The 16,191-nt window shown below is 47.3% G+C and overlaps 1 protein-coding gene across 1 annotated transcript in view; it reads right to left on the bottom strand.

The window, feature by feature from the left end:
• The window catches only part of KATNB1 (katanin regulatory subunit B1), a 65,509-nt gene that overhangs the window by 26,169 nt on the left and 23,149 nt on the right, over positions 1–16,191 (bottom strand). Inside the window, exon 5 of the mRNA XM_088458425.1 lies at positions 3,291–3,391. Within this exon, the coding sequence (XP_088314551.1) occupies positions 3,291–3,391 (101 nt within the window). The remainder of the gene's footprint in view (positions 1–3,290; positions 3,392–16,191) is intronic.

Here is a 16,191-nt window from a genome sequence, read left to right as displayed (position 1 = left end):
CGCTCAGCACCGTATACATACAGTATATCATAGTCCCAGTGTGTAACGCTCAGCACCATATACATACAGTATATCATAGTCCCAGTGTGTAACGCTCAGCACCGTATACATACAGTATATCATACAGTCCCAGTGGGTAACGCTCAGCACCGTATACATACAGTATATCATACAGTCCCAGTGGGTAACGCTCAGCACCGTATACATACAGTATATCATACAATCCCAGAGTGTAACGCTCAGCACCGTATACATACAGTATATCATACAGTCCCAGTGTGTAACGCTCAGCACCGTATACATACAGTATATCATACAGTCCCAGTGTGTAACGCTCAGCACCGTATACATACAGTATATCATACAGTCCCAGTGTGTAACGCTCAGCACCGTATACAAACAGTATATCATACAGTCCCAGTGGGTAACTCTCAGCACAGTATACATACAGTCCCAGTGGGTAACGCTCAGCACCGTATACATACAGTATATCATAGTCCCAGTGGGTAACGTTCAGCACCGTATACATACAGTATATCATACAGTCCCAGTGTGTAACGCTCAGCACCGTATACATACAGTATATCATAGTCCCAGTGTGTAACGCTCAGCACCATATACATACAGTATATCATAGTCCCAGTGTGTAACGCTCAGCACCGTATACATACAGTATATCATACAGTCCCAGTGGGTAACGCTCAGCACCGTATACATACAGTATATCATACAGTCCCAGAGTGTAACGCTCAGCACCGTATACATACAGTATATCATACAGTCCCAGTGTGTAACGCTCAGCACCGTATACATACAGTATATCATACAGTCCCAGTGTGTAACGCTCAGCACCGTATACATACAGTATATCATACAGTCCCAGTGTGTAACGCTCAGCACCGTATACAAACAGTATATCATACAGTCCCAGTGGGTAACTCTCAGCACAGTATACATACAGTCCCAGTGGGTAACGATCAGCACCGTATACATACAGCATATCATACAGTCCCAGTGGGTAACGCTCAGCACCGTATACATACAGTATATCATAGTCCCAGTGGGTAACGTTCAGCACCGTATACATACAGTATATCATACAGTCCCAGTGGGTAACGCTCAGCACCGTATACATACAGTATATCATACAGTCCCAGTGTGTAACGCTCAGCACCGTATACATACAGTCAAAGTGTGTAACGCTCAGCACCGTATACATACAGTATATCATACAGTCCCAGTGTGTAACGCTCAGCACCGTATACATACAGTATATCATACAGTCCCAGTGTGTAACGCTCAGCACCGTATACATACAGTATATCATAGTCCCAGTGGGTAACGCTCAGCACCGTATACATACAGTATATCATAGTCCCAGTGGGTAACGTTCAGCACCGTATACATACAGTATATCATACAGTCCCAGTGGGTAACGCTCAGCACCGTATACATACAGTATATCATAGTCCCAGTGGGTAACGTTCAGCACCGTATACATACAGTATATCATACAGTCCCAGTGGGTAACGCTCAGCACCGTATACATACAGTCCTAGTGTGTAACGCTCAGCACCGTATACATACAGTATATCATACAGTCCCAGTGGGTAACGCTCAGCACCGTATACATACTGTATATCATACAGTCCCAGTGTGTAACGCTCAGCACCGTATACATACAGTATACATACAGTCCCAGTGGGTAACGCTCAGCACCGTATACATACAGTATATCATACAGTCCCAGTGGGTAACGCTCAGCACCGTATACATACAGTATATCATACAGTCCCAGTGTGTAACGCTCAGCACAGTATACATACAGTATATCATACAGTCCCAGTGTGTAACGCTCAGCACCGTATACATACAGTATATCATACAGTCCCAGTGTGTAACGCTCAGCACCGTATACATACAGTATATCATACAGTCCCAGTGTGTAACGCTCAGCACCGTATACATACAGTATATCATAGTCCCAGTGGGTAACGTTCAGCACCGTATACATACAGTCCCAGTGGGTAACGCTCAGCACCGTATACATACCGTATACATACAGTCCCAGTGGGTAACGCTCAGCACCGTATACATACAGTATATCATACAGTCCCAGTGGGTAACGCTCAGCACCGTATACATACAGTATATCATACAGTCCCAGTGGGTAATGCTCAGCACCGTATACATACAGTATATCATACAGTCCCAGTGGGTAACGCTCAGCACCGTATACATACAGTATACATACAGTCCCAGTGTGTAACGCTCAGCACCGTATACATACAGTATATCATACAGTCCCAGTGTGTAACGCTCAGCACCGTATACATACAGTATATCATACAGTCCCAGTGGGTAACGCTCAGCACCGTATACATACAGTATATCATACAGTCCTAGTGTGTAACGCTCAGCACCGTATACATACAGTATATCATACAGTCCCAGTGGGTAACGCTCAGCACCGTATACATACAGTATATCATACAGTCCCAGTGGGTAACGCTCAGCACCGTATACATACAGTATATCATACAGTAGCAGTGGGTAACGCTCAGCACCGTATACATACAGTATATCATACAGTAGCAGTGGGTAACGCTCAGCACCGTATACATACAGTATATCATACAGTCCCAGTGTGTAACGCTCAGCACCGTATACATACAGTATATCATACAGTCCCAGTGTGTAACGCTCAGCACCGTATACATACAGTATATCATACAGTCCCAGTGTGTAACGCTCAGCACCGTATACATACAGTATATCATAGAGTCCCAGTGTGTAACGCTCAGCACCGTATACATACAGTATATCATACAGTCCCAGTGGGTAACGCTCAGCACCGTATACATACAGTATATCATAGTCCCAGTGTGTAACGCTCAGCACCGTATACATACAGTATATCATACAGTCCCAGTGTGTAACGCTCAGCACCGTATACATACAGTATATCATAGTCCCAGTGTGTAACGCTCAGCACCGTATGAATACAATATATCATACAGTTCCAGTGTGTAACGCTCAGCACCGTATGAATACAATATATCATACAGTTCCAGTGTGTAATGCTCAGCACCGTATACATACAGTATATCATACAGTCCCAGTGTGTAACGCTCAGCACCGTATACATACAGTATATCATACAGTCCCAGTGTGTAACGCTCAGCACCGTATACATACAGTATATCATACAGTCCCAGTGTGAAACGCTCAGCACCGTATACATACAGTATATCATACAGTCCCAGTGGGTAACGCTCAGCACCGTATACCTTAATGTTTGTGTCCAGAGAACCGGATGCTACAAACTCTCCGTAGGGGTGGAAATCCAGGCTGCACACATTGGCTTTGTGTCCCACTAGCGTCCTCTGTACTGAGAGAAAGATACCCAGTATTAGTACATCTCATCCGTTGTAACATGCATGCTATGTAAGTAGCATTAGGAATAGGGGTCTGCGTTCCAGGTGGTTATGGCGGTATGGTACAGTACCAGTGGCACGGGCTAGTGCCTTCCATGTAACGACACAGGAGCTTATGGTCAGTATATTAAAACATTTATTTTAAACTATAAAAACACACAAATAGGGGGAAATGTAACAAACTTATATCGAGATCATCTTGTTCTATCAGCCACGGCCTACTGGCATTTCTTCTGCTGGCATGTACTGTTCTGTTATTGGCGGGACAGTGTCCCAGCGATGAGGTTGCTTGTGGGTGAAATGTGCATTTATGGCCACTGGCAGAACGTTCTGTGGGATATAGCCCATAGCCAACTCTATCTAATGATTGCTATGGCTTTCCTGCTCTGTATACATACTACCAGACCGTCTACTCTGCTGTATGGTAACACAGGTATATATGTGACAGGACAGTATAGAGGAGCCCAGCACTATCACATATAGCACATTACAGTGTATTAGAGGGAGGAGAGATGTATGGTAACACAGGTATATATGTGACAGGACAGTATAGAGGAGCCCAGCACTATCACATATAGCACATTACAGTGTATTAGGGGGAGGAGAGATGTATGGTAACACAGGTCTATTTGTGACAGGACAGTATAGAGGAGCCCAGCACTATCACATATAGCACATTACAGTGTATTAGGGGGAGGAGAGATGTATGGTAACAGGTATATATGTGACAGGACAGTATAGAGGAGCCCAGCACTATCACATATAGCACATTACAGTGTATTAGAGGGAGGATAGATGTATGGTAACACAGGTATATATGTGACAGGACAGTATAGAGGAGCCCAGCACTATCACATATAGCACATTACAGTGTATTAGGGGGAGGAAAGATGTATGGTAACACAGGTGTATATGTGACAGGACAGTATAGAGGAGCTCAGCACTATCACATATAGCACATTACAGTGTATTAGAGGAGGAGAGATGTATGGTAACACAGGGGTATATATGTGACAGGACAGTATAGAGGAGCCCAGCACTATCACATATAGCACATTACAGTGTATTAGAGGGAGGAGAGATGTATGGTAACACAGGTATATATGTGACAGGACAGTATAGAGGAGCCCAGCACTATCACATATAGTACATTACAGTGTATTAGAGGGAGGAGAGATGTATGGTAACACAGGTATATATGTGACAGGACAGTATAGAGGAGCCCAGCACTATCACATATAGCACATTACAGTGTATTAGAGGGAGGATAGATGTATGGTAACACAGGTATATATGTGACAGGACAGTATAGAGGAGCCCAGCACTATCACATATAGCACATTACAGTGTATTAGGGGGAGGAGAGATGTATGGTAACACAGGTATATATGTGACAGGACAGTATAGAGGAGCCCAGCACTATCACATATAGCACATTACAGTGTATTAGAGGGAGGAGAGATGTATGGTAACACAGGTATATATGTGACAGGACAGTATAGAGGAGCCCAGCACTATCACATATAGTACATTACAGTGTATTAGAGGGAGGAGAGATGTATGGTAACACAGGTATATATGTGACAGGACAGTATAGAGGAGCCCAGCACTATCACATATAGCACATTACAGTGTATTAGAGGGAGGAGAGATGTATGGTAACACAGGTATACATGTGACAGGACAGTATAGAGGAGCCCAGCACTATCACATATAGCACATTACAGTGTATTAGAGGGAGGAGAGATGTATGGTAACACAGGTATATATGTGACAGGACAGTATAGAGGAGCCCAGCTCTATCACATATAGTACATTACAGTGTATTAGGGGGAGGGGAGATGTATGGTAACACAGGTCTATATGTGACAGGACAGTATAGAGGAGCCCAGCACTATCACATATAGCACATTACTGTGTATTAGGGGGAGGAGAGATGTATGGTAACACAGGTGTATATGTGACAGGACAGTATAGAGGAGCCCAGCACTATCACATATAGTACATTACAGTGTATTAGGGGGAGGAGAGATGTATGGTAACACAGGTATATATGTGACAGGACAGTATAGAGGAGCCCAGCACTATCACATATAGCACATTACAGTGTATTTGAGGGAGGAGAGATGTATGGTAACACAGGTATATATGTGACAGGACAGTATAGAGGAGCCCAGCACTATCACATATAGCACATTACAGTGTATTAGGGGGAGGAGAGATGTATGGTAACACAGGTGTATATGTGACAGGATAGTATAGAGGAGCCCAGCACTATCACATATAGTACATTACAGTGTATTAGGGGGAGGAGAGATGTATGGTAACACAGGTATATATGTGACAGGATAGTATAGAGGAGCCCAGCACTATCACATATAGCACATTACAGTGTATTAGGGGGAGGAGAGATGTATGGTAACACAGGTCTATATGTGACAGGACAGTAATAGAGGAGCCCAGCACTATCACATATAGCACATTACAGTGTATTAGGGGGAGGAGAGATGTATGGTAACACAGGTATATATGTGACAGGACAGTATAGAGGAGCCCAGCACTATCACATATAGCACATTACAGTGTATTAGAGGGAGGAGAGCTGTATGGTAACACAGGTATATATGTGACAGGACAGTATAGAGGAGCCCAGCACTATCACATATAGCACATTACAGTGTATTAGGGGGAGGATAGATGTATGGTAACACAGGGGTATATATGTGACAGGACAGTATAGAGGAGCCCAGCACTATCACATATAGCACATTACAGTGTATTAGAGGGAGGAGAGATGTATGGTAACACAGGTATATATGTGACAGGACAGTATAGAGAAGCCCAGCACTATCACATATAGCACATTACAGGTGTATTAGAGGGAGGAGAGATGTATGGTAACACAGGTGTATATGTGACAGGACAGTATAGAGGAGCCCAGCACTATCACATATAGCACATTACAGTGTATTAGAGGGAGGAGAGATGTATGGTAACACAGGTATATGTGACAGGACAGTATAGAGGAGCCCAGCACTATCACATATAGCACATTACAGTGTATTAGAGGGAGGAGAGATGTATGGTAACACAGGTGTATATGTGACAGGACAGTATAGAGGAGCCCAGCACTATCACATATAGCACATTACAGTGTATTAGGGGGAGGATAGATGTATGGTAACACAGGGGTATATATGTGACAGGACAGTATAGAGGAGCCCAGCACTATCACATATAGCACATTACAGTGTATTAGAGGGAGGAGAGATGTATGGTAACACAGGTATATATGTGACAGGACAGTATAGAGGAGCCCAGCACTATCACATATAGCACATTACAGTGTATTAGAGGGAGGAGAGATGTATGGTAACACAGGTGTATATGTGACAGGACAGTATAGAGGAGCCCAGCACTATCACATATAGCACATTACAGTGTATTAGAGGGAGGAGAGATGTATGGTAACACAGGTATATATGTGACAGGACAGTATAGAGGAGCCCAGCACTATCACATATAGCACATTACAGTGTATTAGAGGGAGGAGAGATGTATGGTAACACAGGTATATATGTGACAGGACAGTATAGAGGAGCCCAGCACTATCACATATAGCACATTACAGTGTATTAGGGGAGGAGAGATGTATGGTAACACAGGTATATATGTGACAGGACAGTATAGAGGAGCCCAGCACTATCACATATAGCACATTACAGTGTATTAGGGGGAGGAGAGATGTATGGTAACACAGGTATATATGTGACAGGACAGTATAGAGAAGCCCAGCACTATCACATATAGCACATTACAGTGTATTAGAGGAGGAGAGATGTATGGTAACACAGGTATATATGTGACAGGACAGTATAGAGAAGCCCAGCACTATCACATATAGCACATTACAGTGTATTAGAGGGAGGAGAGATGTATGGTAACACAGGTCTATATGTGACAGGACAGTATAGAGGAGCCCAGCACTATCATATATAGCACATTACAGTGTATTAGAGGGAGGAGAGATGTATGGTAACACAGGTATATATGTGACAGGACAGTATAGAGAAGCCCAGCACTATCACATATAGCACATTACAGTGTATTAGAGGGAGGAGAGCTGTATGGTAACACAGGTATATATGTGACAGGACAGTATAGAGGAGCCAGCACTATCACATATAGCACATTACAGTGTATTAGAGGGAGGAGAGCTGTATGGTAACACAGGTATATATGTGACAGGACAGTATAGAGGAGCTCAGCACTATCACATATAGCACATTACAGTGTATTAGAGGAGGAGAGATGTATGGTAACACAGGTATATATGTGACAGGACAGTATAGAGGAGCCCAGCACTATCACATATAGCACATTACAGTATATTAGGGGGAGGAGAGATGTATGGTAACACAGGTGTATATGTGACAGGACAGTATAGAGAAGCCCAGCACTATCACATATAGCACATTACAGTGTATTAGAGGAGGAGAGATGTATGGTAACACAGGTATATATGTGACAGGACAGTATAGAGGAGCCCAGCACTATCACATATAGCACATTACAGTGTATTAGAGGGAGGAGAGATGTATGGTAACAGGTATATATGTGACAGGACAGTATAGAGGAGCCCAGCACTATCACATATAGCACATTACAGTGTATTAGGGGGAGGAGAGATGTATGGTAACACAGGTATATATGTGACAGGACAGTATAGAGGAGCCCAGCACTATCACATATAGCACATTACAGTGTATTAGAGGGAGGAGAGATGTATGGTAACACAGGTCTATATGTGACAGGACAGTATAGAGGAGCCCAGCACTATCACATATAGCACATTACAGTGTATTAGGGGGAGGAGAGATGTATGGTAACACAGGTATATATGTGACAGGACAGTATAGAGGAGCCCAGCACTATCACATATAGCACATTACAGTGTATTAGGGGGAGGATAGATGTATGGTAACACAGGTATATATGTGACAGGACAGTATAGAGGAGCCCAGCACTATCACATATAGCACATTACAGTGTATTAGAGGAGGAGAGATGTATGGTAACACAGGTATATATGTGACAGGACAGTATAGAGGAGCCCAGCACTATCACATATAGCACATTACAGTGTATTAGAGGGAGGAGAGATGTATGGTAACACAGGTCTCTATGTGACAGGACAGTATAGAGGAGCCCAGCACTATCACATATAGTACATTACAGTGTATTAGGGGGAGGATAGATGTATGGTAACACAGGTATATATGTGACAGGACAGTATAGAGGAGCCCAGCACTATCACATATAGCACATTACAGTGTATTAGAGGGAGGAGAGATGTATGGTAACACAGGTCTATATGTGACAGGACAGTATAGAGGAGCCCAGCACTATCACATATAGCACATTACAGTGTATTAGGGGGAGGATAGATGTATGGTAACACAGGTATATATGTGACAGGACAGTATAGAGGAGCCCAGCACTATCACATATAGCACATTACAGTGTATTAGAGGGAGGAGAGATGTATGGTAACACAGGTCTATATGTGACAGGACAGTATAGAGGAGCCCAGCACTATCACATATAGCACATTACAGTGTATTAGAGGGAGGAGAGATGTATGGTAACACAGGTCTATATGTGACAGGACAGTATAGAGGAGCCCAGCACTATCACATATAGCACATTACAGTGTATTAGGGGGAGGAGAGATGTATGGTAACACAGCTATATATGTGACAGGACAGTATAGAGAAGCCCAGCACTATCACATATAGCACATTACAGTGTATTAGAGGGAGGAGAGATGTATGGTAACACAGGTGTATATGTGACAGGACAGTATAGAGGAGCCCAGCACTATCACATATAGCACATTACAGTGTATTAGAGGGAGGAGAGATGTATGGTAACACAGGTCTATATGTGACAGGACAGTATAGAGCAGCCCAGCACTATCACATATAGCACATTACAGTGTATTAGGGGAAGGAGAGATGTATGGTAACACAGGTCTATATGTGACAGGACAGTATAGAGGAGCCCAGCACTATCACATATAGTACATTACAGTGTATTAGAGGGAGGAGAGATGTATGGTAACACAGGTATATATGTGACAGGACAGTATAGAGGAGCCCAGCACTATCACATATAGCACATTACAGTGTATTAGAGGGAGGAGAGATGTATGGTAACACAGGTCTATATGTGACAGGACAGTATAGAGGAGCCCAGCACTATCACATATAGCACATTACAGTGTATTAGAGGGAGGAGAGATGTATGGTAACACAGGTATATATGTGACAGGACAGTATAGAGGAGCCCAGCACTATCACATATAGCACATTACAGTGTATTAGGGGGAGGAGGGCTGTATGGTAACACAGGTATATATGTGACAGGACAGTATAGAGGAGCCCAGCACTATCACATATAGCACATTACAGTGTATTAGAGGGAGGAGAGCTGTATGGTAACACAGGTATATATGTGACAGGACAGTATAGAGGAGCCCAGCACTATCACATATAGCACATTACAGTGTATTAGAGGGAGGAGAGCTGTATGGTAACACAGGTATATATGTGACAGGACAGTATAGAGAAGCCCAGCACTATCACATATAGCACATTACAGTGTATTAGAGGGAGGAGAGCTGTATGGTAACACAGGTATATATGTGACAGGACAGTATAGAGGAGCCCAGCACTATCACATATAGCACATTAACAGTGTATTAGAGGGAGGAGAGATGTATGGTAACACAGGTATATATGTGACAGAACAGTATAGAGGAGCCCAGCACTATCACATATAGCACATTACAGTGTATTAGGGGGAGGAGAGATGTATGGTAACAGGTATATATGTGACAGGACAGTATAGAGGAGCCCAGCACTATCACATATAGCACATTACAGTGTATTAGGGGGAGGAGAGATGTATGGTAACAGGTATATATGTGACAGGACAGTATAGAGGAGCCCAGCACTATCACATATAGCACATTACAGTGTATTAGGGGGAGGAGAGATGTATGGTAACACAGGTATATATGTGACAGGACAGTATAGAGGAGCCCAGCACTATCACATATAGCACATTACAGTGTATTAGGGGGAGGAGAGCTGTATGGTAACACAGGTGTATATGTGACAGGACAGTATAGAGGAGCCCAGCACTATCACATATAGCACATTACAGTGTATTAGAGAGAGGAGGGATGTATGGTAACACAGGTATATATGTGACAGGACAGTATAGAGGAGCCCAGCACTATCACATATAGCACATTACAGTGTATTAGAGGGAGGAGAGATGTATGGTAACACAGGTATATATGTGACAGGACAGTATAGAGGAGCCCAGCACTATCACATATAGCACATTACAGTGTATTAGAGGGAGGAGAGATGTATGGTAACACAGGTATATATGTGACAGGACAGTATAGAGGAGCCCAGCACTATCACATATAGCACATTACAGTGTATTAGAGGGAGGAGAGATGTATGGTAACACAGGTATATATGTGACAGGACAGTATAGAGGAGCCCAGCACTATCACATATAGCACATTACAGTGTATTAGAGGGAGGAGAGATGTATGGTAACACAGGTATATATGTGACAGGACAGTATAGAGGAGCCCAGCACTATCACATATAGCACATTACAGTGTATTAGAGGGAGGAGAGATGTATGGTAACAGGTCTATATGTGACAGGACAGTATAGAGAAGCCCAGCACTATCACATATAGCACATTACAGTGTATTAGAGGGAGGAGAGCTGTATGGTAACACAGGTATACATGTGACAGGACAGTATAGAGGAGCCCAGCACTATCACATATAGCACATTACAGTGTATTAGAGGGAGGAGAGATGTATGGTAACACAGGTATATATGTGACAGGACAGTATAGAGGAGCCCAGCACTATCACATATAGCACATTACAGTGTATTAGAGGGAGGAGATATGTATGGTAACACAGGTGTATATGTGACAGGACAGTATAGAGGAGCCCAGCACTATCACATATAGCACATTACAGTGTATTAGAGGGAGGAGAGATGTATGGTAACACAGGTCTATATGTGACAGGACAGTATAGAGGAGCCCAGCACTATCACATATAGCACATTACAGTGTATTAGGGGAGGAGAGATGTATGGTAACACAGGTATATATGTGACAGGACAGTATAGAGGAGCCCAGCACTATCACATATAGCACATTACAGTGTATTAGAGGGAGGAGAGATGTATGGTAACACAGGTGTATATGTGACAGGACAGTATAGAGCAGCCCAGCACTATCACATATAGCACATTACAGTGTATTAGGGGGAGGAGAGCTGTATGGTAGCAGGTCTATATGTGACAGGACAGTATAGAGGAGCCCAGCACTATCACATATAGCACATTACAGTGTATTAGAGGAGGAGAGATGTATGGTAACACAGGTGTATATGTGACAGGACAGTATAGAGGAGCCCAGCACTATCACATATAGCAGATTACAGTGTATTAGGGGGAGGGGAGATGTATGGTAACACAGGTATATATGTGACAGGACAGTATAGAGGAGCCCAGCACTATCACATATAGCACATTACAGTGTATTAGAGGGAGGAGAGCTGTATGGTAACACAGGTATATATGTGACAGGACAGTATAGAGGAGCCCAGCACTATCACATATAGTACATTACAGTGTATTAGAGGGAGGAGAGATGTATGGTAACACAGGTCTATATGTGACAGGACAGTATAGAGGAGCCCAGCACTATCACATATAGCACATTACAGTGTATTAGGGGGAGGAGAGATGTATGGTAACACAGGTATATATGTGACAGGACAGTATAGAGGAGCTCAGCACTATCACATATAGCACATTACAGTGTATTAGAGGGAGGAGAGCTGTATGGTAACACAGGTATATATGTGACAGGACAGTATAGAGGAGCCCAGCACTATCACATATAGCACATTACAGTGTATTAGGGGGAGGAGAGATGTATGGTAACACAGGTATATATGTGACAGGACAGTATAGAGGAGCCCAGCACTATCACATATAGCACATTACAGTGTATTAGGGGGAGGAGAGATGTATGGTAACACAGGTATATATGTGACAGGACAGTATAGAGGAGCCCAGCACTATCACATATAGCACATTACAGTGTATTAGACACACAGCCGGTCACCAGACACACAGAGGGCTCTCCTGCTGCCACACACACAGCCGGTCACCAGACACACAGAGGGCTCTCCTGCTGCCACATACAGCCGGTCACCAGACACACAGAGGACTCTCCTGCTGCCACACACACAGCCGGTCACCAGACACACAGAGGTCTCTCCTGCTGCCACACACACAGCCGGTCACCAGACACACAGAGGGCTCTCCTGCTGCCACACACACAGCCGATCACCAGACACACAGAGGGCTCTCCTGCTGCCACACACACAGCCGATCACCAGACACACAGAGGGCTCTCCTGCTGCCACACACACAGCCGGTCACCAGACACACAGAGGGCTCTCCTGCTGCCACACACACAGCCGATCACCAGACACACAGAGGGCTCTCCTGCTGCCACACACACAGCCGATCACCAGACACACAGAGGCCTCTCCTGCTGCCACACACACAGCCGGTCACCAGACACACAGAGGGCTCTCCTGCTGCCACACACACAGCCGGTCACCAGACACACAGAGGCCTCTCCTGCTGCCACACACACAGCCGGTCACCAGACACACAGAGGGCTCTCCTGCTGCCACACACACAGCCGATCACCAGACACACAGAGGGCTCTCCTGCTGCCACACACACAGCCGGTCACCAGACACACAGAGGCCTCTCCTGCTGCCACACACACAGCCGGTCACCAGACACACAGAGGGCTCTCCTGCTGCCACACACACAGCCGGTCCCCAGACACACAGAGGCCTCTCCTGCTGCCACACACACAGCCGGTCACCAGACACACAGAGGGCTCTCCTGCTGCCACACACACAGCCGGTCACCAGACACACAGAGGGCTCTCCTGCTGCCATATACACAGCCAGTCACCAGACACACAGAGGGCTCTCCTGCTGCCGCACACACAGCCGGTCCCCAGACACACAGAGGCCTCTCCTGCTACCACACACACAGCCGGTCACCAGACACACAGAGGGCTCTCCTGCTGCCACACACACAGCCGGTCACCAGACACACAGAGGGCTCTCCTGCTGCCACACACACAGCCGGTCACCAGACACACAGAGAGCTTTCCTGCTGCCACACACACAGACGGTCACCAGACACACAGAGGGCTCTCCTGCTGCCACACACACAGCCGGTCCCCAGACACACAGAGGCCTCTCCTGCTGCCACACACAGCCGGTCACCAGACACACAGAGGGCTCTCCTGCTGCCACACACACAGCCGGTCACCAGACACACAGAGGGCTCTCCTGCTACCACACACACAGCCGGTCACCAGACACACAGAGGCCTCTCCTGCTGCCACACACACAGCCGGTCACCAGACACACAGAGGCCTCTCCTGCTGCCACACACACAGCCAGTCACCAGACACACAGAGGGCTCTCCTGCTGCCACACACACAGCCAGTCACCAGACACACAGAGGGCTCTCCTGCTGCCACACACACAGCCGGTCACCAGACACACAGAGAGCTCTCCTGCTGCCACACACACAGCCGGTCACCAGACACACAGAGAGCTCTCCTGCTGCCACACACACAGCCGGTCACCAGACACACAGAGGGCTCTCCTGCTGCCTCACACAGCCGGTCACCAGACACACAGAGGGCTCTCCTGCTGCCACACACACAGCCGGTCACCAGACACACAGAGGGCTCTCCTGCTGCCACACACACAGCCGGTCACCAGACACACAGAGAGCTCTCCTGCTGCCACACACACAGCCGGTCACCAGACACACAGAGGCCTCTCCTGCTGCCTCACACAGCCGGTCACCAGACACACAGAGGGTTCTCCTGCTGCCACACACACAGCCGGTCCCCAGACACACAGAGGGCTCTCCTGCTGCCACACACACAGCCAGTCACCAGACACACAGAGGCCTCTCCTGCTGCCACACACACAGCCGGTCACCAGACACACAGAGGGCTCTCCTGCTGCCACACACACAGCCGGTCCCCAGACACACAGAGGCCTCTCCTGCTGCCACACACAGCCGGTCACCAGACACACAGAGGGCTCTCCTGCTGCCACACACAGCCGGTCACCAGACACAGAGAGGGCTCTCCTGCTGCCACACACACAGCCGGTCACCAGACACACAGAGGGCTCTCCTGCTGCCACACACACAGCCGGTCCCCAGACACACAGAGGCCTCTCCTGCTGCCACACACAGCCGGTCACCAGACACACAGAGGGCTCTCCTGCTGCCACACACACAGCCGGTCACCAGACACACAGAGGGCTCTCCTGCTACCACACACACAGCCGGTCACCAGACACACAGAGGGCTCTCCTGCTGCCACACACACAGCCAGTCACCAGACACACAGAGGCCTCTCCTGCTGCCACACACAGCCGGTCACCAGACACACAGAGGGCTCTCCTGCTGCCACACACACACACAGCCGGTCACCAGACACACAGAGGGCTCTCCTGCTGCCACACACACAGCCGGTCACCAGACACACAGAGGGCTCTCCTGCTGCCACACACACAGCCGGTCACCAGACACACAGAGGGCTCTCCTGCTGCCACACACAGCCGGTCACCAGACACACAGAGGCCTCTCCTGCTGCCACACATACAGCCGGTCACCAGACACACAGAGGCCTCTCCTGCTGCCACACATACAGCCGGTCACCAGACACACAGAGGTCTCTCCTGCTGCCACACACACAGCGATCACCAGACACACAGAGGCCTCTCCTGCTGCCACACACACAGCCGGTCACCAGACACACAGAGGCCTCTCCTGCTGCCACACACACAGCCGGTCACCAGACACACAGAGGCCTCTCCTTCTACCACACACACAGCCGGTCACCAGACACTCAGAGGCCTCTCCTGCTGCCACACACAGCCGGTCCCCAGACACACAGAGGCCTCTCCTGCTGCCACACACACAGCCTGTCACAAGACACACAGAGGGCTCTCCTGCTGCCACACAAACACAGCCGGTCACCAGATACACAGAGGCCTCTCCTGCTGCCACACACACAGCCGGTCACCAGACACACAGAGGCCTCTCCTGCTGCCACACACACAGCCGGTCACCAGACACACAGAGGCCTCTCCTGCTGCCACACACACAGCCGGTCACCAGACACACAGAGGGCTCTCCTGCTGCCACACACACAGCCGGTCACCAGACACACAGAGGGATCTCCTGCTGCCACACACACAGCCGGTCACCAGACACACAGAGGCCTCTCCTGCTGCCACACACACAGCCGGTCACCAGACACACAAGGGGCTCTCCTGCTGCCACACACACAGCCGGTCACCAGACACACAGAGGGATCTCCTGCTGCCACACACACAGCCGGTCACCAGACACACAGAGGGATCTCCTGCTGCCACACACACAGCCGGTCACCAGACACACAGAGGCCTCTCCTGCTGCCACACACACAGCCGGTCCCCAGACACACAGAGGGATCTCCTGCTGCCACACACACAGCCGGTCACCAGACACACAGAGGGCTCTCCTGCTGCCAC

The sequence above is a fragment of the Taudactylus pleione genome, unplaced genomic scaffold (genome assembly GCF_031769625.1).
Source record: "Taudactylus pleione unplaced genomic scaffold, aTauple2 ptg000832l, whole genome shotgun sequence".
NCBI lineage: Eukaryota > Metazoa > Chordata > Amphibia > Anura > Myobatrachidae > Taudactylus > Taudactylus pleione.
Note: the sequence above shows the minus strand (reverse complement) of the source record. Positions and strands in the feature narration are given on the sequence as shown.